General features: G+C 53.5%; 1 protein-coding gene across 5 annotated transcripts; it reads left to right on the plus strand.

Annotated features, from left to right (window-relative positions):
• Positions 1-2721: 2721 nt before the first annotated feature.
• On the plus strand, positions 2722-9465 carry BAK1 (BCL2 antagonist/killer 1). 5 transcript variants are annotated; one of them, XM_072833429.1, is made up of 8 exons: positions 2723-2966; positions 4776-4836; positions 4989-5089; positions 6101-6236; positions 6591-6734; positions 7824-8004; positions 8133-8213; positions 9338-9465. In XM_072833429.1, exons 3-8 carry the CDS (start codon positions 5020-5022, stop codon positions 9455-9457), a joined length of 732 nt encoding a protein of 243 aa, XP_072689530.1. In that variant the 5' UTR covers positions 2723-2966; positions 4776-4836; positions 4989-5019; the 3' UTR covers positions 9458-9465. The 5 variants fall into 5 exon arrangements, with proteins under 5 accessions (XP_072689532.1, XP_072689530.1, XP_072689527.1 ...); XM_072833431.1 differs by lacking the exon at positions 4776-4836 and having other exon boundaries at positions 2722-2966; positions 6166-6236; XM_072833426.1 differs by lacking the exon at positions 4776-4836 and having other exon boundaries at positions 2725-2966.
• The last annotated feature ends 5527 nt before the right edge of the window (positions 9466-14992 follow it).

Consider the following 14992-nt stretch of genomic DNA (forward strand, 5'->3'; position numbering starts at 1 on the left):
TCGAAGAGGCCAGCCTGAGGTCTCCTGTGAAGGAGCAGTGTAACTGACAGGCTGACAGGAACGAGGGGTAAGCCCAGGCCTAGTTGGGCCCAGCAGGATGGGGACACACCAAGCAGGCTCAAGTGAGGGTGAGGTGCCTCGTTTTGTTAGCAAACAACTCCTATGTGCCAGGCATAGCACTAAGCACTTTCCAAAGAGCATCTCACTGACTCCTTGCACCTGCCCCCTGAGGTAGATACTGCTCCATTCTCATTCTGTAGGTAAGGAAACTGAGGCACAGAATGGTTGAGCAACTTTGCCCCCATCCCACAGCTTGGCATAGTGCACCAGAAGGGATTCAAATCCAGGCAGCCTGCCCCCTCCCTCCCCTCCTTCCCTCATACCTATCCCTTGTCCTTCCATTCCAGGCCCCACACCCCTAACGAGTCTTAGGACAAGGGCCTATTTCTGGCACTGTCTCAATGCCTATGGCCACCACACTCACCGTCAAGCAGACACTCCTTCTCCTCCCTGGTGAAGGTCTTGGGGCAGACCTCCAGTGGCCCCACAGCCCTCTGTGGGGATGCTGTTCCACCTCCAATGCTTGGACAAAGTGGCCCCTGACCCCAAAGCAGAGTCAGATGGGGGTGGCAGGTGGAGCCAGAGATGTGACAAAGGCTTCCTTAAACCCCCCAAACTCCCTAAGGCCCTCCCATGGGCCCTGCTCAGGCCCCTCCCCCCTCCCACCTCCAACAGATCCCTGCTTGGCCCTCTAGGGTCTTCACCATACAGGGGGGTATCCCTCCTTGAAGGCAGAGTGAGAAGGAAGGTGGGGAACAGAAGAGGAGGTGGGCCCTCTTCCTCACAGGGAGTGATGCCAGGTCCCCATGGGAGTGGGGACCAGGAGGGAGAGAATGGGGAGGGAAGGTAGGGTAGAGTGGGGACCAGGAAGGAGCTGGGAAGCCATGGCAGCCTGGCTCACCCTTGCACTTGCCCCTCCCGATCCCCAGCCTGTCCTTCTCTCATCTTTGGTGCCTCCACCCACAACCTCTGACTTGTGGGAAGACTCACCCCATCTCTGGTCCCCAAGCCCCTCAGGTTCCCTCCTATCCTCCATATATCTGTCCCTTCTGCACCCAGGTGAGGGCCTTACTCCAGTCCTCTATCCATCTGAAGACCTATATTCCTGGACCCTCCTCAATATGGGTCCTCCCATCTCAGCCCCATATCTTGCCCCAGTCCCCCCATCCAAGGCCCCTACCTGCCCCCCATAGCCCAGTCCCTCACTTGTCTGAGGTCCTTGTATCTCCGGAGGCCTCCCCTACTGCCTTCTCTTTCTTTTCCCTTTCCTTCTTCTCCGATGGGCTGCCCAGCATCTTCTGGCTTCCCCTGGACAGGATGGGTTTCACCTCTCTACCCTGAGCCCCCACTCTCAGGACCTCCATGGGAGTGGGGATCTGGGCCCCTATGTCCCCCATCCCTAGCCCCAAGGAATTGTGCTGTGGCAAAGCCACAGAGAGCGTGTAGGACAGTGTGGTGGGTGGCCTCAGCTCCTTCCTCCCCACCCCTCCCTGGCGGTTTATCATCAGGGGGGTGGCATCTTGCTCTTGTGAGGGGCATGCCTGACTCCCCATCAGGCCCTTGTCAGAGCTCTTTAGGCTGCCCTTGCTCCCCACCAGGCTACGGAAAAAGCGGAACATGGAGGAGCGGCCCAAAATTCGGGATTGAGGGGTTGAAGCTGGGGTCTCCATCCTGAGGGACCCTGACTCCAAGGGAGGGGCCGTAGCAGCCACCTCCACCAACTGCTTAAGAACAGGAGGAGTTTCCAAATTAAAACCTCCAGTTGGAAACTTCCAGGAGTTCTAGAAGGCAAAGGTCAGATGGAGGGTGGGGGGGATGGGGAGGCTGGGAGGAAGACATGGTAGGGGGGATTAGCTGGGGGCAGAGAGGGAAGAGTCATGAGGCAGGGGAAGGAGGTATGAGGCAGTGGATTTGGGGTAGGCTCCAGGAGGCATGGGGGGTGGGGGGGCCGGTAGAGGAAGCTGGAGGTACCTGGACGGAGAAGGGGGCAGGGGCTCTTGGGGCCTCTGTACACACCCCTCTCTACCTGGCTTGTCCTTCCCTGGTCGGGGCTGCCCCTGCCCTTGAGAACCAGTCCCTACAGCTATCTGTCCTTCCTCTCTTCTCTCCTTGCAGCATCCACTGGCACGTGCCCAGGTGGTACCCAGACACCCCTGTTTTCATCTCTGTCTACCTGTCTGTCACCTTCAGGATTTTGAATCTCTGGAGACCACCAAGGTGCCTTGGGTACACATCTCAATTGCACGTGGAATCTCAATTTAGTGGTATTATTCCCCACGGCATCCACAGACTTGATTATAAACCCAGCTTAGTGACCTAGGGAGTTCCTTAAACCCGCTGAGTCTCAGTTTGTTCATCTGTAAAACAGGTGTAGTGAACAGAACCTACTTCCAGGGGTTACTGAAAAGATTCAGAGGGATAAGTGTCCCTCGCTAAAGTGCAAGGCACACTGTGGTGCTTAAGAAACTCTGCCATCCTGGCTTTTTTATTGGTACTGTTTGATGAAAGGGGGTGAAGATCAAAGGCCGGGACTGGGCATCAGGAGTGGGAGAGGGGAAGCCACACTGCCTGACCGGGGCCAAGTGTGGGGGGTGGAGCGCCTCCCCCACGTGAGAGCCTAGACCGACCCCCAAGCCACGGGCTCAGCATCCGCATCCGGCGGCCACACAGCAGCTTCCTCTAGGGGGAGCTGATCGGAGCCGGAGCAGCCGGCACCTCTAGGATCACCGCAGCACTAGGGCCACGCCGTGACAGGCTGAGGCTGCGTCCAGACTCCAGGACTCTCCTGACGCCTGTTCCTGGAAGCTGGGCCTGGGCACCCAGCCCCCGGGGAACAGCTGCTGGCCTCTCAGGATCTTTGGCCTCGGCCCTGTGAGCCATCCCAGGCCTGGGCTAGAGTCGGGCAGGTAAGGTAGGAGGGTCTTGCCCATCCTCGCAGCGTTCAGCAGCCCCAGACCCAGGAGTCTGCAGGCAGCCAGGTTGGGGCGGGGATGGGGGGGGTGGGGGGGAGGGTAGGTCTGGAGGCTTGCCTGGGCAGCCAACCCCTGCTGGGGCCGATCCAGGCAGGGCTCCCTCTGGCTGCCCCTCAGACAGTTTGCCCCCCCACCTGCCCACCCCCGAACCTGCCCTGGCTCTGGGCACCAAAGAACCGGGTCCTTTTGCAGTGGGGGCTGGAGGTGGAGTTGGGAATCAGAGGTCAGAGCCAAGGTCAAGGGCAGGGAGAGAACTCACATGATGCTTCTTTCTGCCCCAGGAGCCTCCCAAGCAGGCATCTCCCCCTAGGGAACATCTAGGCCTAGCAAGTGGAGAGCACTGGACTCCCCTTACCAGGAAGTCAGGCCTTTGGATGAGGGCAGGATGGCACAGGCCTCTGGCCCTGGGGGCTGCTCTGACACCCCTCCTACTTCCCAGCAGTGAGACCCTGGGCTAGGGGCAGTTGGAGTTGGTTGTGCAGTCAGCATCCTCCTGCCGGGGTGTCCTCGGGGTGCCACTTTTGTTTGGGGACAGGGGAGAGGGAAGGGCATCCTGTTCCGGAAGGAGCAGCAGGGGTGGGGGTGTGCCAAGCAATCTGCACTGGCTCCCAGGGCTGGAGGAGGGGAGGCCCTACCTTCTCCCTACCCCTGCCCCCAGTAAATGCTGGGGCGGAGAGCCCTCCACACCCCTTCCTGAGAACCCCTGCCTTGGGGCACTTTCAAAAATGGCCCCAGGCCTGAGAGGCAGGAGGTAGGCGGGGAGGGTGCTCTCAGGTCCTCCAGGAGGGGAGGAGGAGGTGGCAGTGCTTGGCCCAGGGTTGGACTACACCTTCCCCAGGGGTGGGAGGAGGAGCACTTCCCCAAAAGGCTGACAGAGGCAGCCTGGGGGGGGGGGGGGGAGTTGGCTATGAAGGGGTGCAAATTGAAAGTGAAACAGCTCACGTCCAGGAAACACTCCCTTGGCCGAGGGTTCACAGAGCAGATCAGGGCTGTGGCCAGCACTGAGCAAAGAGGAAAACGGGGCTGGGGACAGGAGAGCAGGAGCAGGTATGTGGTAGGTGACCTGTGGGGGGGGCGGGGGGCAGCCGCAGAGAAGGCTTCCTTAGCTCACTGCAGGCAGGAATGGGGAGAGCACCGGTGGGCTGTACACAGGTCTCCTCGCCTTGAAAGGGTACCCCCTGAGGCCCACAAACTGGAAAATCAATCTTAAGTTAGAATTGAAGGTATGAGCTCCTGGAGGTTCCCATTACCGACCTGACTCCCTTGGGCCCCTCCCTAACTTCTTGGTCCCTCACTTCACCCCCTGTAGAATGGGTCTGCTGATGCTTACCTTGCTGAGTGGATGTACATTTTCAGTGTCTGGCACCCCTGGAGGAGTGGGAGAAGTAAGTAAGGCGAAGGTGCTCAGGAAATGTTCATGGCTAACAGGCCTGAGTTGGAAATCAGGCATGCTCTGGCTGGCCAAGGGGAAGTGGGCCCTTCAAGCACAGCCTTCATGGGTCATTGGCTAGAAGGTGGCAATCCTGTGGTAAGCATGTGCTAGGTAGGGTGCAAGAGGCCCCAGGAGCAACAGAAAGAACCTTCGGCCTCTAAAACTCCCCTCATTTGCCCAGGAGTGAGGTGAATTATGACTTGAGAGCTACAAGGGCACTGCTGCTCTCACCCCTCCCCAGGGTCCTGGCTGCAGGCTCCGGGTCCCTAGATGTGAGTCCTGACTGCCCTGCCTTTCTCCCTCTCTTGAAGGACTGCTAGTGAAATGCTCAGGAAGTTCTGATTCTGCCAGCAGACTCCACAGGGACCCAAGGTGGTGAAATGAGAGGCGGCTACAGCTAGGGCCATGGGGTCTTCTAGGAGTGGGGGCCCCTCCTCCTCTCTCTGTGGCTGTGGGGCTGTGGGAATGTCTTGCAACAGCCCCAGCCCGTCTCCATCTCTGCTTTTTCTCACCCATCCCCACAGGCTGACCCAGTCCTCCACTGGGACCTGAGAAATGGCATCCGGGCAAGGCCCAGGGCCTCCCAGGCGGGAGTGTGGAGAGGCTGCCCCGTCTTCTACTTCTGGTAAGGGTCTCTCTGCCCCTCACCCATCCCATAACCACCAGGGCTGTCGGAGAGGATGGTGAGAGCAGAGGTGGACAGGGCCAGGCAGGACTTATAGGCAGGCTCTCCTGCCCTCTATTCACTCACCTGGGATAAAGGAGAAAAGCATCTCCCCACCCAGTGCAGGTGGGTGTGGGTGGCCTCAGAAGCTGGAGTACAGTCCAGGTTAATCCCTGGGAGTGGGGAAGAGTCTGGGCCTGGGGGCAGGGTGGGGCGTGGGGGGGCAGGGGCTAGGAGAGCCCCCAGAGTGAGTGTGAGGTGGGACACAGCACCATCCTAAGGAAAAAGGAGCAGGGAGGGGTGAGGAGAGGTGAGAAGAGTGGGGTGTGGCACTCCTATTCCTACAGTAAGAGAAAGAAGGAAGTTCCTAGGCTTATCACCCTGTCAGGCGTGCTAACTGGCGAAAGCAATTGTTAGTGTTATGACTTTGGGGAGGAAGTACGATGGCTGCCCTTCTTCCCTCTTCCAAGGGGACCATCAGGGAAGCCTGCCATCCCCAGACCACTACAGACTGCTCTCTGGGTGTCGGGCTCAGGGCTCCGCTCGGTCACTATGTCCCTGCGTGACTTTTCTGGGCCCAAAAGCTACAATTTCAAATTTCGCCTTCCATACTCTCTGAGCCATAGGGCCAGGTACCATTGCACACTAAGCTCACACTAAAAATCCCACATGCCTGGGTTAGGCCCTGGTTACTCCGTGGCTCGCTCTGTGTGACCTCGTGCAGGTATGTAACACCGCAGGCCTCATCTTCCCCATCTGTACACTGGTGCTCACCTACTTTGCAAGGCTGTTGGGAGGCTCATCCCAAACAGAAATCGCTAGCTGTTAACGAAGGGCTGGAGCAGCTAGCACTGTCCTCCGTGGAAGACACAGGAGAGGCCGGCTGGGGCCTTCAGGAAGGGTGACCCATCCACAGAGCACGGGGCTGCCTGGTCCAGCCCTTCCTCCCTGACTCCTGGCTTTGATCCTTAGAGGAGCAGGTAGCCCGGGACACCGAGGAGGTTTTCCGCAGCTATGTTTTTTACCGCCATCGGCAGGAGCAGGAGGCTGAGGGGGCGGCTGTGCCAGCTGACCCAGAAATGGTCACCTTGCCCCTAGAACCTAGCAGGTGAGCAACAGCCCCCCGGGCCCTCTGGGACATCTTCGGGGAGATGGAGGCTCGTATGGGGTCAATGCCCTGCAGGTCGGGGAGCTGGGGAGGCCTTGGGTGGGGGTCCGGGGGTTCCTGTCCTTCTGCCATCATTGCCTTTTTCATTTGGGCTTCCACCTCCATGTGGGACCTTGCGCCCTTCATGGCAGCATGTGTGCCCCGTGACCCCAGGCTGGGCCTGAGAACACGGTTAGGAATCTCCAAGGAGGGGTCCACGAGGCCGGAGGCATCTTAGGTGGAACCCCTTCTCCGTGAGCCCAGGCCCCAGCCTTGCCTGCCCTGTGCTCACCTACCTGGCTCCCATTCCTCCAGCACCATGGGGCAGGTGGGTCGGCAGCTCGCTATCATTGGGGACGACATCAACCAGCGCTATGACTCGGAGTTCCAGGCCATGCTGCAGCACCTACAGCCGACAGCAGAGAATGCCTATGAGTACTTCACCAAGATTGCCTCGAGGTAGCCCCAGCCCTGGCCTCTCTACTGTGCTGTCGCCTTCACACGGTGTCCTGCCCATGGGTTGGAAGAGACACGCTTCTCTGTCAGTGTCAAGAGACACCTGTGCCATTCCCGTACCTGCTGTTAGCTCACGCATGGTGTTGGGCCCCTGTCTCTCTCTCTCTCTGGGCCCAGACTCGTCATCTTCAGTGTATAAGCTCACAGCTTCTGTGAGCTGAGGCACCGAGGACTTGACGGGATAGATCAGGACTCAAGAGGTGCCCAGGATCAGGATGTCCCCAGAGCTTCCCAGCCTCGCCGAGACACAGCTATCCTTCCAGTTTGGAATCATATTCCCTACCAAAGACAGGCTGCTTGTGTCCTGGAAATGACTTCCCCTTTACTACCATCTGGTGTCTGAGAGGCAGTCTGCTGTAGTTGACCACATGCCTGGGTCAAATCTCGGCTTTGCCACTTATGGGCTTTGTGAAACCCTCTGGCCCTCAGACACCGTGTCTATAAAATAGAGGGAGTAGGCTTAGAACAGTGGCTGTACTTACTGGTGTCATCTATTGTGAGATCTGGGTTAGGAGTCAGCCTCAAGGTGACTGACGCTGCGGTGAAGGTAGGGGTAGGCAATAGATTTAGGGTTAGTGCTCAGAGCTGGAACATCCTGCCCCGTCCTTCGAAGCCACACCTGCCCCTCTCGGATTCCAGGACCTATCCTAACTTCCTCTTTGTCCTTCTCTCTCTGCTGTCTCTCGGGCTGCCAGGCCAGCAGCAACACCCACAGGTAATCTCCCCGCTGCCTCCGTCTGCTTGCTCTGCCCTCCCTGCTCTCTGCCCCTCTATGCTCCCCACGGCACTAGGGCCACAATCCAGCAGCAACGCCCTGCACCTCTGCCCTCTGAGTTTTTCTCCTTTCACAGAGATGCAGGCTCTTCCCAAACTCAGGCCAGGCTGGGGCAGCCTCTGCCACCCTGATTACAGCTAAGCCATTTTGCTTTCCAGCTGGGAGCAGGGCGGGTGGGTACCAGATGGTGGGAGAGGAAGAGCAGGCCACGGGCCCTCCGGGGGTCTCCACTGACAGTATCACCATTCTGTCTGCAGCCTATTTGAGAGCGGCATCAACTGGGGCCGAGTGGTGGCTCTCCTGGGCTTTGGCTACCGCCTGGCCCTGCATGTCTACCAACGCGGCCTGACCGGCTTCCTGGGCCAGGTGACCCGCTTCGTGGCCGACTTCATGCTGCATCATTGCATTGCCCGGTGGATCGCGCAGAGGGGTGGCTGGGTAGGTGCCCAAGCACTGGCAACCTCCTCCCTGCTACTGGGACACCTCTCTCTCCCAGCTCTGCCCCAGCCCTGGAGTGCCTATATTTTCTGTCAGCCCCACTGTGACCACTCTGTCTCTCCTGGCAGGTGGCAGCCCTGAACTTGGGAAACGGCCCCATCCTGAACGTGCTGATAGTGCTGTCTGTGGTTCTGTTGGGCCAGTTTGTGGTACGAAGATTCTTCAAATCATGACTCCCAGAGGGGCCCTTTGGGTCCTAGCTGACACCTCTGCCTGGACTTCAGCCAAGCCTTCTCCCTCACCCCCTCCCCAGCAGGGGCCCTCCTCAAGATTACAGAAGCTTTAGCAAGTGTGCACTCCAGTTTGAGAGGGTCCCTGCCCAGGGTCAGTCAGGCTGCCAGGGGTGCCCCAACATTGCATGGTGCTAATGGGCCCCCTCTCTGGGCCCCATCCTGTCAGAGACAGGCTGTATCCTTCTTCCTCAGCTCTCTGGGGCTCTCTCCACCCTATCTTTGGGTACTGGGGAGACTGACAACTTGGGGAAGCAAGAGGCTGAGAGTCACTTTCCCCCAAATTTTTAACAGTTATAGCTTTTTTATAATGCCCTTGGAAGGACCCTCCCCACCATACCCACCACTCTGTCTAAGCCAGGATGTCTGAGGTGTGGGGGGTTAGTAGGCCACTCTATATTCCGTAGGACTCAGCTGTTCTAGAAGGCCAGAGCATGACTACTGGGCCTGGAGCCCAGTCCTGGCGCTTCCTAAGCTCTCCCCCCTGCTCTCCCACTGCCCCCACCTCATACTGCCTTTGCAGCAGACTCTCAGGGATTCTGGGTCTGGGTGGGATGAGGATGGCATGGGGGTGCAGACCAGAGCTGTCACAACTTCATCAGCACCCCCTAAGTCTGCCTCCTGAGATCCTCAGTGTTCTTCCTTCCTCTCACCTATTACCATTTAAACCCGACCTATTCACTACAAGTGAAGCCCACCCTGGCCCTATCACTTCAAACAAGGAAGGAGGGGTCTTGGATAAGTGGAGTGCTGAGGTCCCCTTCTTGCCCAGACTGTAGAGTTTAGAACTGGTTTGCTATTGTCAGGGAAAGAGGGTAAGGAGCTCATCTGGAGGTTTCTGAGTGAGAAAAGGGCTGTTAATGTCCCTAGGAACCCCAGGGTTGGGATCCTCCCTTGTGGCCTGGGCACAGTGTAATCTGGGGGTGTGGATGGAAAAACTGAATACTTGAACTCGACCCCCCAACCCCCCACTTTTCACACTCCTCACCTGCCTAAGCCCCTTCTGTGAGTGGGGGTGGAAATACCTTGTCTATCTTGCACAGCCTACAGGTCTGGGGGAAAGGAGAGAGAAGTTCATGATTAAGCCAAATGCAGGGAGCGGATGCAGATGGAGCCCGCTGACCAGCCCCCACCCTCTGAGTGTGTCTGAAAATAAACTGTAATCCCCTGATTCCATATGCTAATTTCTGTATCCCCTGCTACCCCTCACTCCACCAGGCTGGACTAGGAGAACCCAGGCATGCCTGGCATTCACCCGGGTTATTACTGAATTAGAGCTCATTATTAGGCCTCCACAAACCTGTAGAAGGCTGGGTATGATTCTCCCAGGCCCTAGCTCCCTACAAGGCCTTGGTCCCTCCCCAGGCACCTCCCTCATCTCTTGTGTCCCAGGCAAGTTTCCCACCCCTTAGGAAATTAGGGTGCTGGGCTCTGTCTGTGGACCTGGTAGGGCAGTTGCATGTCTGGGGACTCCTAGAGGCCTCCGCCAGGCCTGATTTGAATGCCTCTCCCCGGGGCCACTATCCATCCTGGCCCAATAGACCCTTCTCCCTCACACCTGGCTCTCCCTGGGACACAGTGTCTCAGTCCCCTATTCCCCATGTCCCCCACAACTAGCACACATAAATACACACACACACACAGGGCTTTTCGTTCCAGGAATTTTGTGCTGCATCCCAGTCCCTATGGGAAGGCAACGAGGGGTGATAAAAATAACAAGCACGGGGGCGTTCAAATGTTCCTACTAAGTCTTTCCAGTCCTGGGCATCCCGGTCTGTGTTTCTGACACCCTTCCAAAATGGTCACATGCAAGTCCTAAAGGGCTTAGGGGCTTCACCTTCACTGCTTGAGGGCATCTTGCAGTCCCCTCTCCCTTTGGACTCGGGTCTTACCAAAGTCCACTACACACTGCCCTCGTGGAGATCCCCCCCCAACAGTGGTGGCTACAAGGCACCCTGCAATCTGCAGGAAAAGCTCCTAGACGACCTACAGGGAACACACTCCATGCCAGGCCTTGTGCTGAGAATTTATCATACACGCCCAATCAGTAAGTATTAGAATCAGTGACCTGAGGGGTTGGGAGGTGAGGCTGAGGCTTAAACTCCAACTTTACAGATAAAGGAAACTGAGGTACCTGCCCAGAGTCACCAGGTAGAAGGGGCAGGAGCCGGCACTTGCCCCCTCGATACTGGCTCGAAGTTTTACGTAGAGGCCGGCCAGGTGGGGACGAGGCCGTCGGTCTCCAGCACAAGACCGCCAAGCCTCAAGAGAGGCCGGGGGGCGACTCGCCTCTCCGTGCACCCGCTCGCAGCCGCGGCGCCACCGCCCCAGGAAGGCGGAGACCGCGAAGGTGGGCGGGCTGCCAGGATCCAAGATGGCCGCTGCCGCCCCAAGCACGCCAGCGTGCCCTCTGGTGGGCGGGGCCTCGGGTGCACCTGCCCCGCCGGCCCCGCGGGGTTTTGAGAACCGCTTGAGGGCGTTTCTAGCGCTGGAAGGAAGGCGGGCGGGCAGCGGCAGGGGCTGTGGCTTTCTCTGTCCCTGTAAGGGAAGAGTTGGAACTTCCTCCTGAAGGCGTGGGGAGCCCCAAAATGTTTGGCCTGAGTCTACCCCGACCCCCACCACTCCGCCCTTTGCCCTGCCTGGATGAAGTTTCCAAAACCGAAATCTCAGCGCATTCCGGGGCTGCCGGAAGCGAGACGTGAGAAGTTGGGAGGCACAGAGAAAGGCAGAGGTCCTGCGGGTGCAGGGGAGCAGATGGATTCTGCGGGTTTTAAGGAAGTTAAAGTCTCAAAATTCTGGTTCTTCTGAAATTGTAGCTTCTTTCCATCAAAGAGGTCTAGATTCCTGTCTGTGGGGTCACTGCACGGGGACAGTACAGCCCCAGGAGAGAGGCGTGTCCAGGTGTCATCTGCTCAGCTGTGCAGTGTGGGTATAAAGCCTGCCTTGCCTTGTACCCAGAGCCTCCCTTGTCTTCCTGCCTCCCCACCCCACCCCCACAGTTTACCTTCACGTGGCTGCTGTTTTACCTCCTCCTTTTGTGTCCATCCAAACAAGAAAATTCTTCCTTTGCCCAAACCACTCAGTGAATTGAAAGTAAGTTTTTATGACCCAATTGAGTAGCATTAAAATAAAATTAATTCATTCACTAATTAAAAGAAGCCATCACCATATCCTACTCCAGTTGTACATACCTCAGATGTAAAGGCCCCTGATCAAAGACACTTGTAAAATATGGATTTAATTCAGTCTAATCCGGTGTGTGTGTGTGTGTGTGTGTGTGTGTGTGTCAAAGAGAGACAGACAGTGAGGAAAAGAGGAAGAGATGGAATGGAGTTACCAAAGATTGCTGGAAGCGTCCAAAGGAACCAGGAAACTAGCAAACCCAGCTTCTGGGGCATGTTCACCAATTGCTAGACATGTTAAAAAGGTAAACACCAGACCCCTGGCATATTAAAAATGCCGGGGTGGGGGTTCTGCCCTCAGATAATAAGGAAACAAAAAGCAGTGATCTGGCCTACTGAGCATATATGACCGGTAGCAGATCCACAGCAAATTGTGTGAATGATCCAGTAGATAAGCAGCTTCATCAGACCAAGATCAGGTGATGAACTAATGTGAGAAGAAATGAACTTTTCTGAGAAAAGTCACTTAAGAGCTGAAGGGACTAAAGCCATAGCAGGGGCTGTGGCTTCCTCTGCCCCTGTAAGGAAAGAGTTGGAACTCCATCCTGAAGGTGTGGGAGCCCCAAAATGTTTGGCCTGAGTCTACCCCGAACCCCTCCACTCTGCCCTTTGTTCTGCCTGGATGAAGTTTCCAAAACTGAAATCTCAGCGCATTCCGGGACTGCCAGAAACGAGGTGTGAGAAGTTGAGAGGCACAGAGAAAGGCAGAGAGACCCCTGCTGTCTCTCTCTTTCAAATAAAATCTTTCTCCACCTGAAGTATGGGATTTGGTAACCAAATGGATGCCTATGAGGATGTGAAGGCATGTGTGACATCTAGAGAATAACATTTGTGGGTTTTTTTATTTTTTGATTGTTTTTTGATTTTTGATTTTTGTTTTGTTTTTTGTTTTTTAAAAGATTGTTTTTTATTTTTTTATTTTTTATTTTTTAAAAGATTTTTTGCTTATTTATTTGAGAGAGTGAGAGAGAACAATTGGGTGGGGGGGGGAGAAGAGGGAGAGGGAGAAGCAGACTCCACTGAGCTGGGAGCCCAATGTGGGACTCGATCCCAGGACCCTGGGATCATGACCCAAGCCGAAGAGAGACACCCAACGGACTGAGCCACCCAGGTGCCCTGGAGAGTAACATTTGAGGGAACATCCATTGTTGAAATCAATAGGCAAATCAGAATATTTCTCATCTCCACTTACCTCAACTCTTGCTTTGCAATCTTGGAATCATCCCTGGCGCTTAATGCCTCAGCTTTTCCCAGCTTTGGCTAAGAACACAGCACAAAGGCAGTTCTTCAAAGCTGCCTGCTCTATTGCATCACAAGAAAAACTCCTTTTGCAAAGTTCAGACTAATGTGGTGATTGGCTGCATGGAAGCTATGCTCACCAACCTTGTCATGTTTTGATCTGACCCCTTTCTCACTTGACCTCTGGCCTTCTGAGAACAATTTCTCCAATTCATTTCTGGCAGATGGGTAGGCTTCCTCCAGAATGGGAACATTTTCTTGCTAAATTCTCAGGTGGACCATACCAGGGAAAGGCGGGAGGATTTGACATGTTCAGCATCTCTGAATTGTGGATGTTGTGAATCAGAGTGCAAGGCATGTTCTGGGTTGAGCTTAGAGATGTGGGTTCCCATGGCTGCTGGAAAAGAATGAGGTTTCCAAAACCTGAATAATACTGCTACTGGGCTGTGTGAGAGAAGAGTTGTGTGCAGGCTCAAAGCCAAGTGCTATCCTGGTAAGGGTATGGGGCAAACCACCTGGGTGTATAGTGATATATAGTATATAGTATAATATATATTGTAATGGAACAGATTGTCTTCACATGACCTTAGAATCCTTAACATATCCTTAAAATACAAGATACAAATATGCACATTGTTTAAGTAATCTCTATGCCCAACTTGGAGTTTGAACCCATAACCCTGAGATTAAGGGTCATAGGCTCCAGCAACTGAGCCAGACAGGCACCCCTATTTCTATTTTTTTACACAGTGAATCATCTCAAAATCCTACTGTGGGCAGTGGAGGGATGAGGGTGAGGAAGGGGGTGCCTCTCTGAAGAAAGCCAGTTTTTCTGTGTTTCACAAAACTGCCTCCTAGATATGCCCTCTGCCCCTTACACTTAAAAGAAGGAGAGACTCTGGAATTTCTCCAATTTAATCTGAGTTTTGGGGAAAGATTGTAGTGACAGAAAAGGAGAAAGAAGTAAATGAACATGTGCTGAGTTATTGTACTTATGTCAGATGTCTTGTTTGGCTGTACTCTCACTAAGACAGAAATTACTATGCCCATTTTATAGATGAAGCAAATATATATATATATATATATATATATATATATATATATATATATTTGCATATACTAAAGAAAGAACAGGATGGTATAAGATAATGGTCAGTTGCATCATTCACTCTATCATAAGTGTTATTTTTATTATTTTGCATAGATAAATAATATAAATTAATACATTGATTAGTTTCATTTAAATCTGGGTTTACACTCAGAAGGATAATTATCAAGGACGTCTGGGTGGTGCAGTCGGTTAATCTGACTTGTGGTTCGGCTCATGATCTCAGGGTTGTGAGATTGAGCCCTGAGTCAGGTTATGTGCTCAGCACAGAGTTTGCATGAGATTCTCTCTCCTTCTACTCATGTTCACTCTCTCTTTCATATAAAATAAATAAACCTTTAAGAAAAATAGAAGGATAATTATCAGACTTTTCTTTAGTTGTAGGGACAAATCAATAAGATGATTGTAGAATTGTGGCAAGAAAAATATGAGCAGAAAACATTTTTATTCTGCCATATTGGGAAGGAAAATAGAAACGACTATATAAAAAGAAGTCCATAATGTTACTTCATTTGTGTAAGGTTAGCAAAAAGATTTTTTTTTTAAGAGAGAGATAGAGAGTTGGAGTTTCAAGGAGGAACAGAGGGAGGTGAGAGAGAATTTTAAGTAGACTCCCAGGTCAGCACAGAGCCCAAAGGGTGGGTTGATCTCAAGACCCTGAGTGGAAACCAAGAGTCAGACGCCCAATAGATTGAGCCACCCAGGAGCCCCCTTAAGGAAAAAATTTTTGAAAATTGAGATAGTCTGTATACGTGTTTTTAATGTGTATAATATTTAAGAGAAGTTGGCATATTAGAGAATCTGACAGATTAGTCTTGTGATTTCAAATTGAATTGTGTAATTTAGACTTGTAATTTGAAGCTGAAAGGTATAAGATAATTTGATTATGTTTGTAAACAGTATTGAAATCTTTAAGATAACTTGATTTGCCACACTTAAAAGCTTGAAATATTAGGTTTATGAGAGTCATTTACATGCTTGAATATTTTCTTGTTTGATGTATAAATTGGCCATATGAGGAATTTGAAGTGCTTGAAAAAATCAAATATATTAAATTTGTAAATGTAGTTTAAATATGTAAGAGAACTTAATTAGCTAACTTTGTAAATGGCAAGAGTAATGTTCAAGCAGATTTAATATGTCAAGCCCATGGGCTAATTGAACATTAA

This window comes from Canis lupus, chromosome 7 (genome assembly GCF_048164855.1).
Source record: "Canis lupus baileyi chromosome 7, mCanLup2.hap1, whole genome shotgun sequence".
Classification (NCBI taxonomy): Eukaryota; Metazoa; Chordata; class Mammalia; order Carnivora; family Canidae; genus Canis; species Canis lupus.

What these genes read in the sequence shown, in the direction of transcription:
- BAK1 (XM_072833429.1), top strand. Translation starts at nt 5,020, where the DNA reads ATGGCATCCGGGCAAGGCCCAGGGCCTCCCAGGCGGGAGTGTGGAGAG. An exon ending in TGCCCCGTCTTCTACTTCTG is followed by an intron (nt 5,090 to 6,100) that starts GTAAGGGTCTCT and finishes TTTGATCCTTAG; the next exon opens with AGGAGCAGGTAGCCCGGGAC. An exon ending in TTCACCAAGATTGCCTCGAG is followed by an intron (nt 6,735 to 7,823) that starts GTAGCCCCAGCC and finishes TTCTGTCTGCAG; the next exon opens with CCTATTTGAGAGCGGCATCA.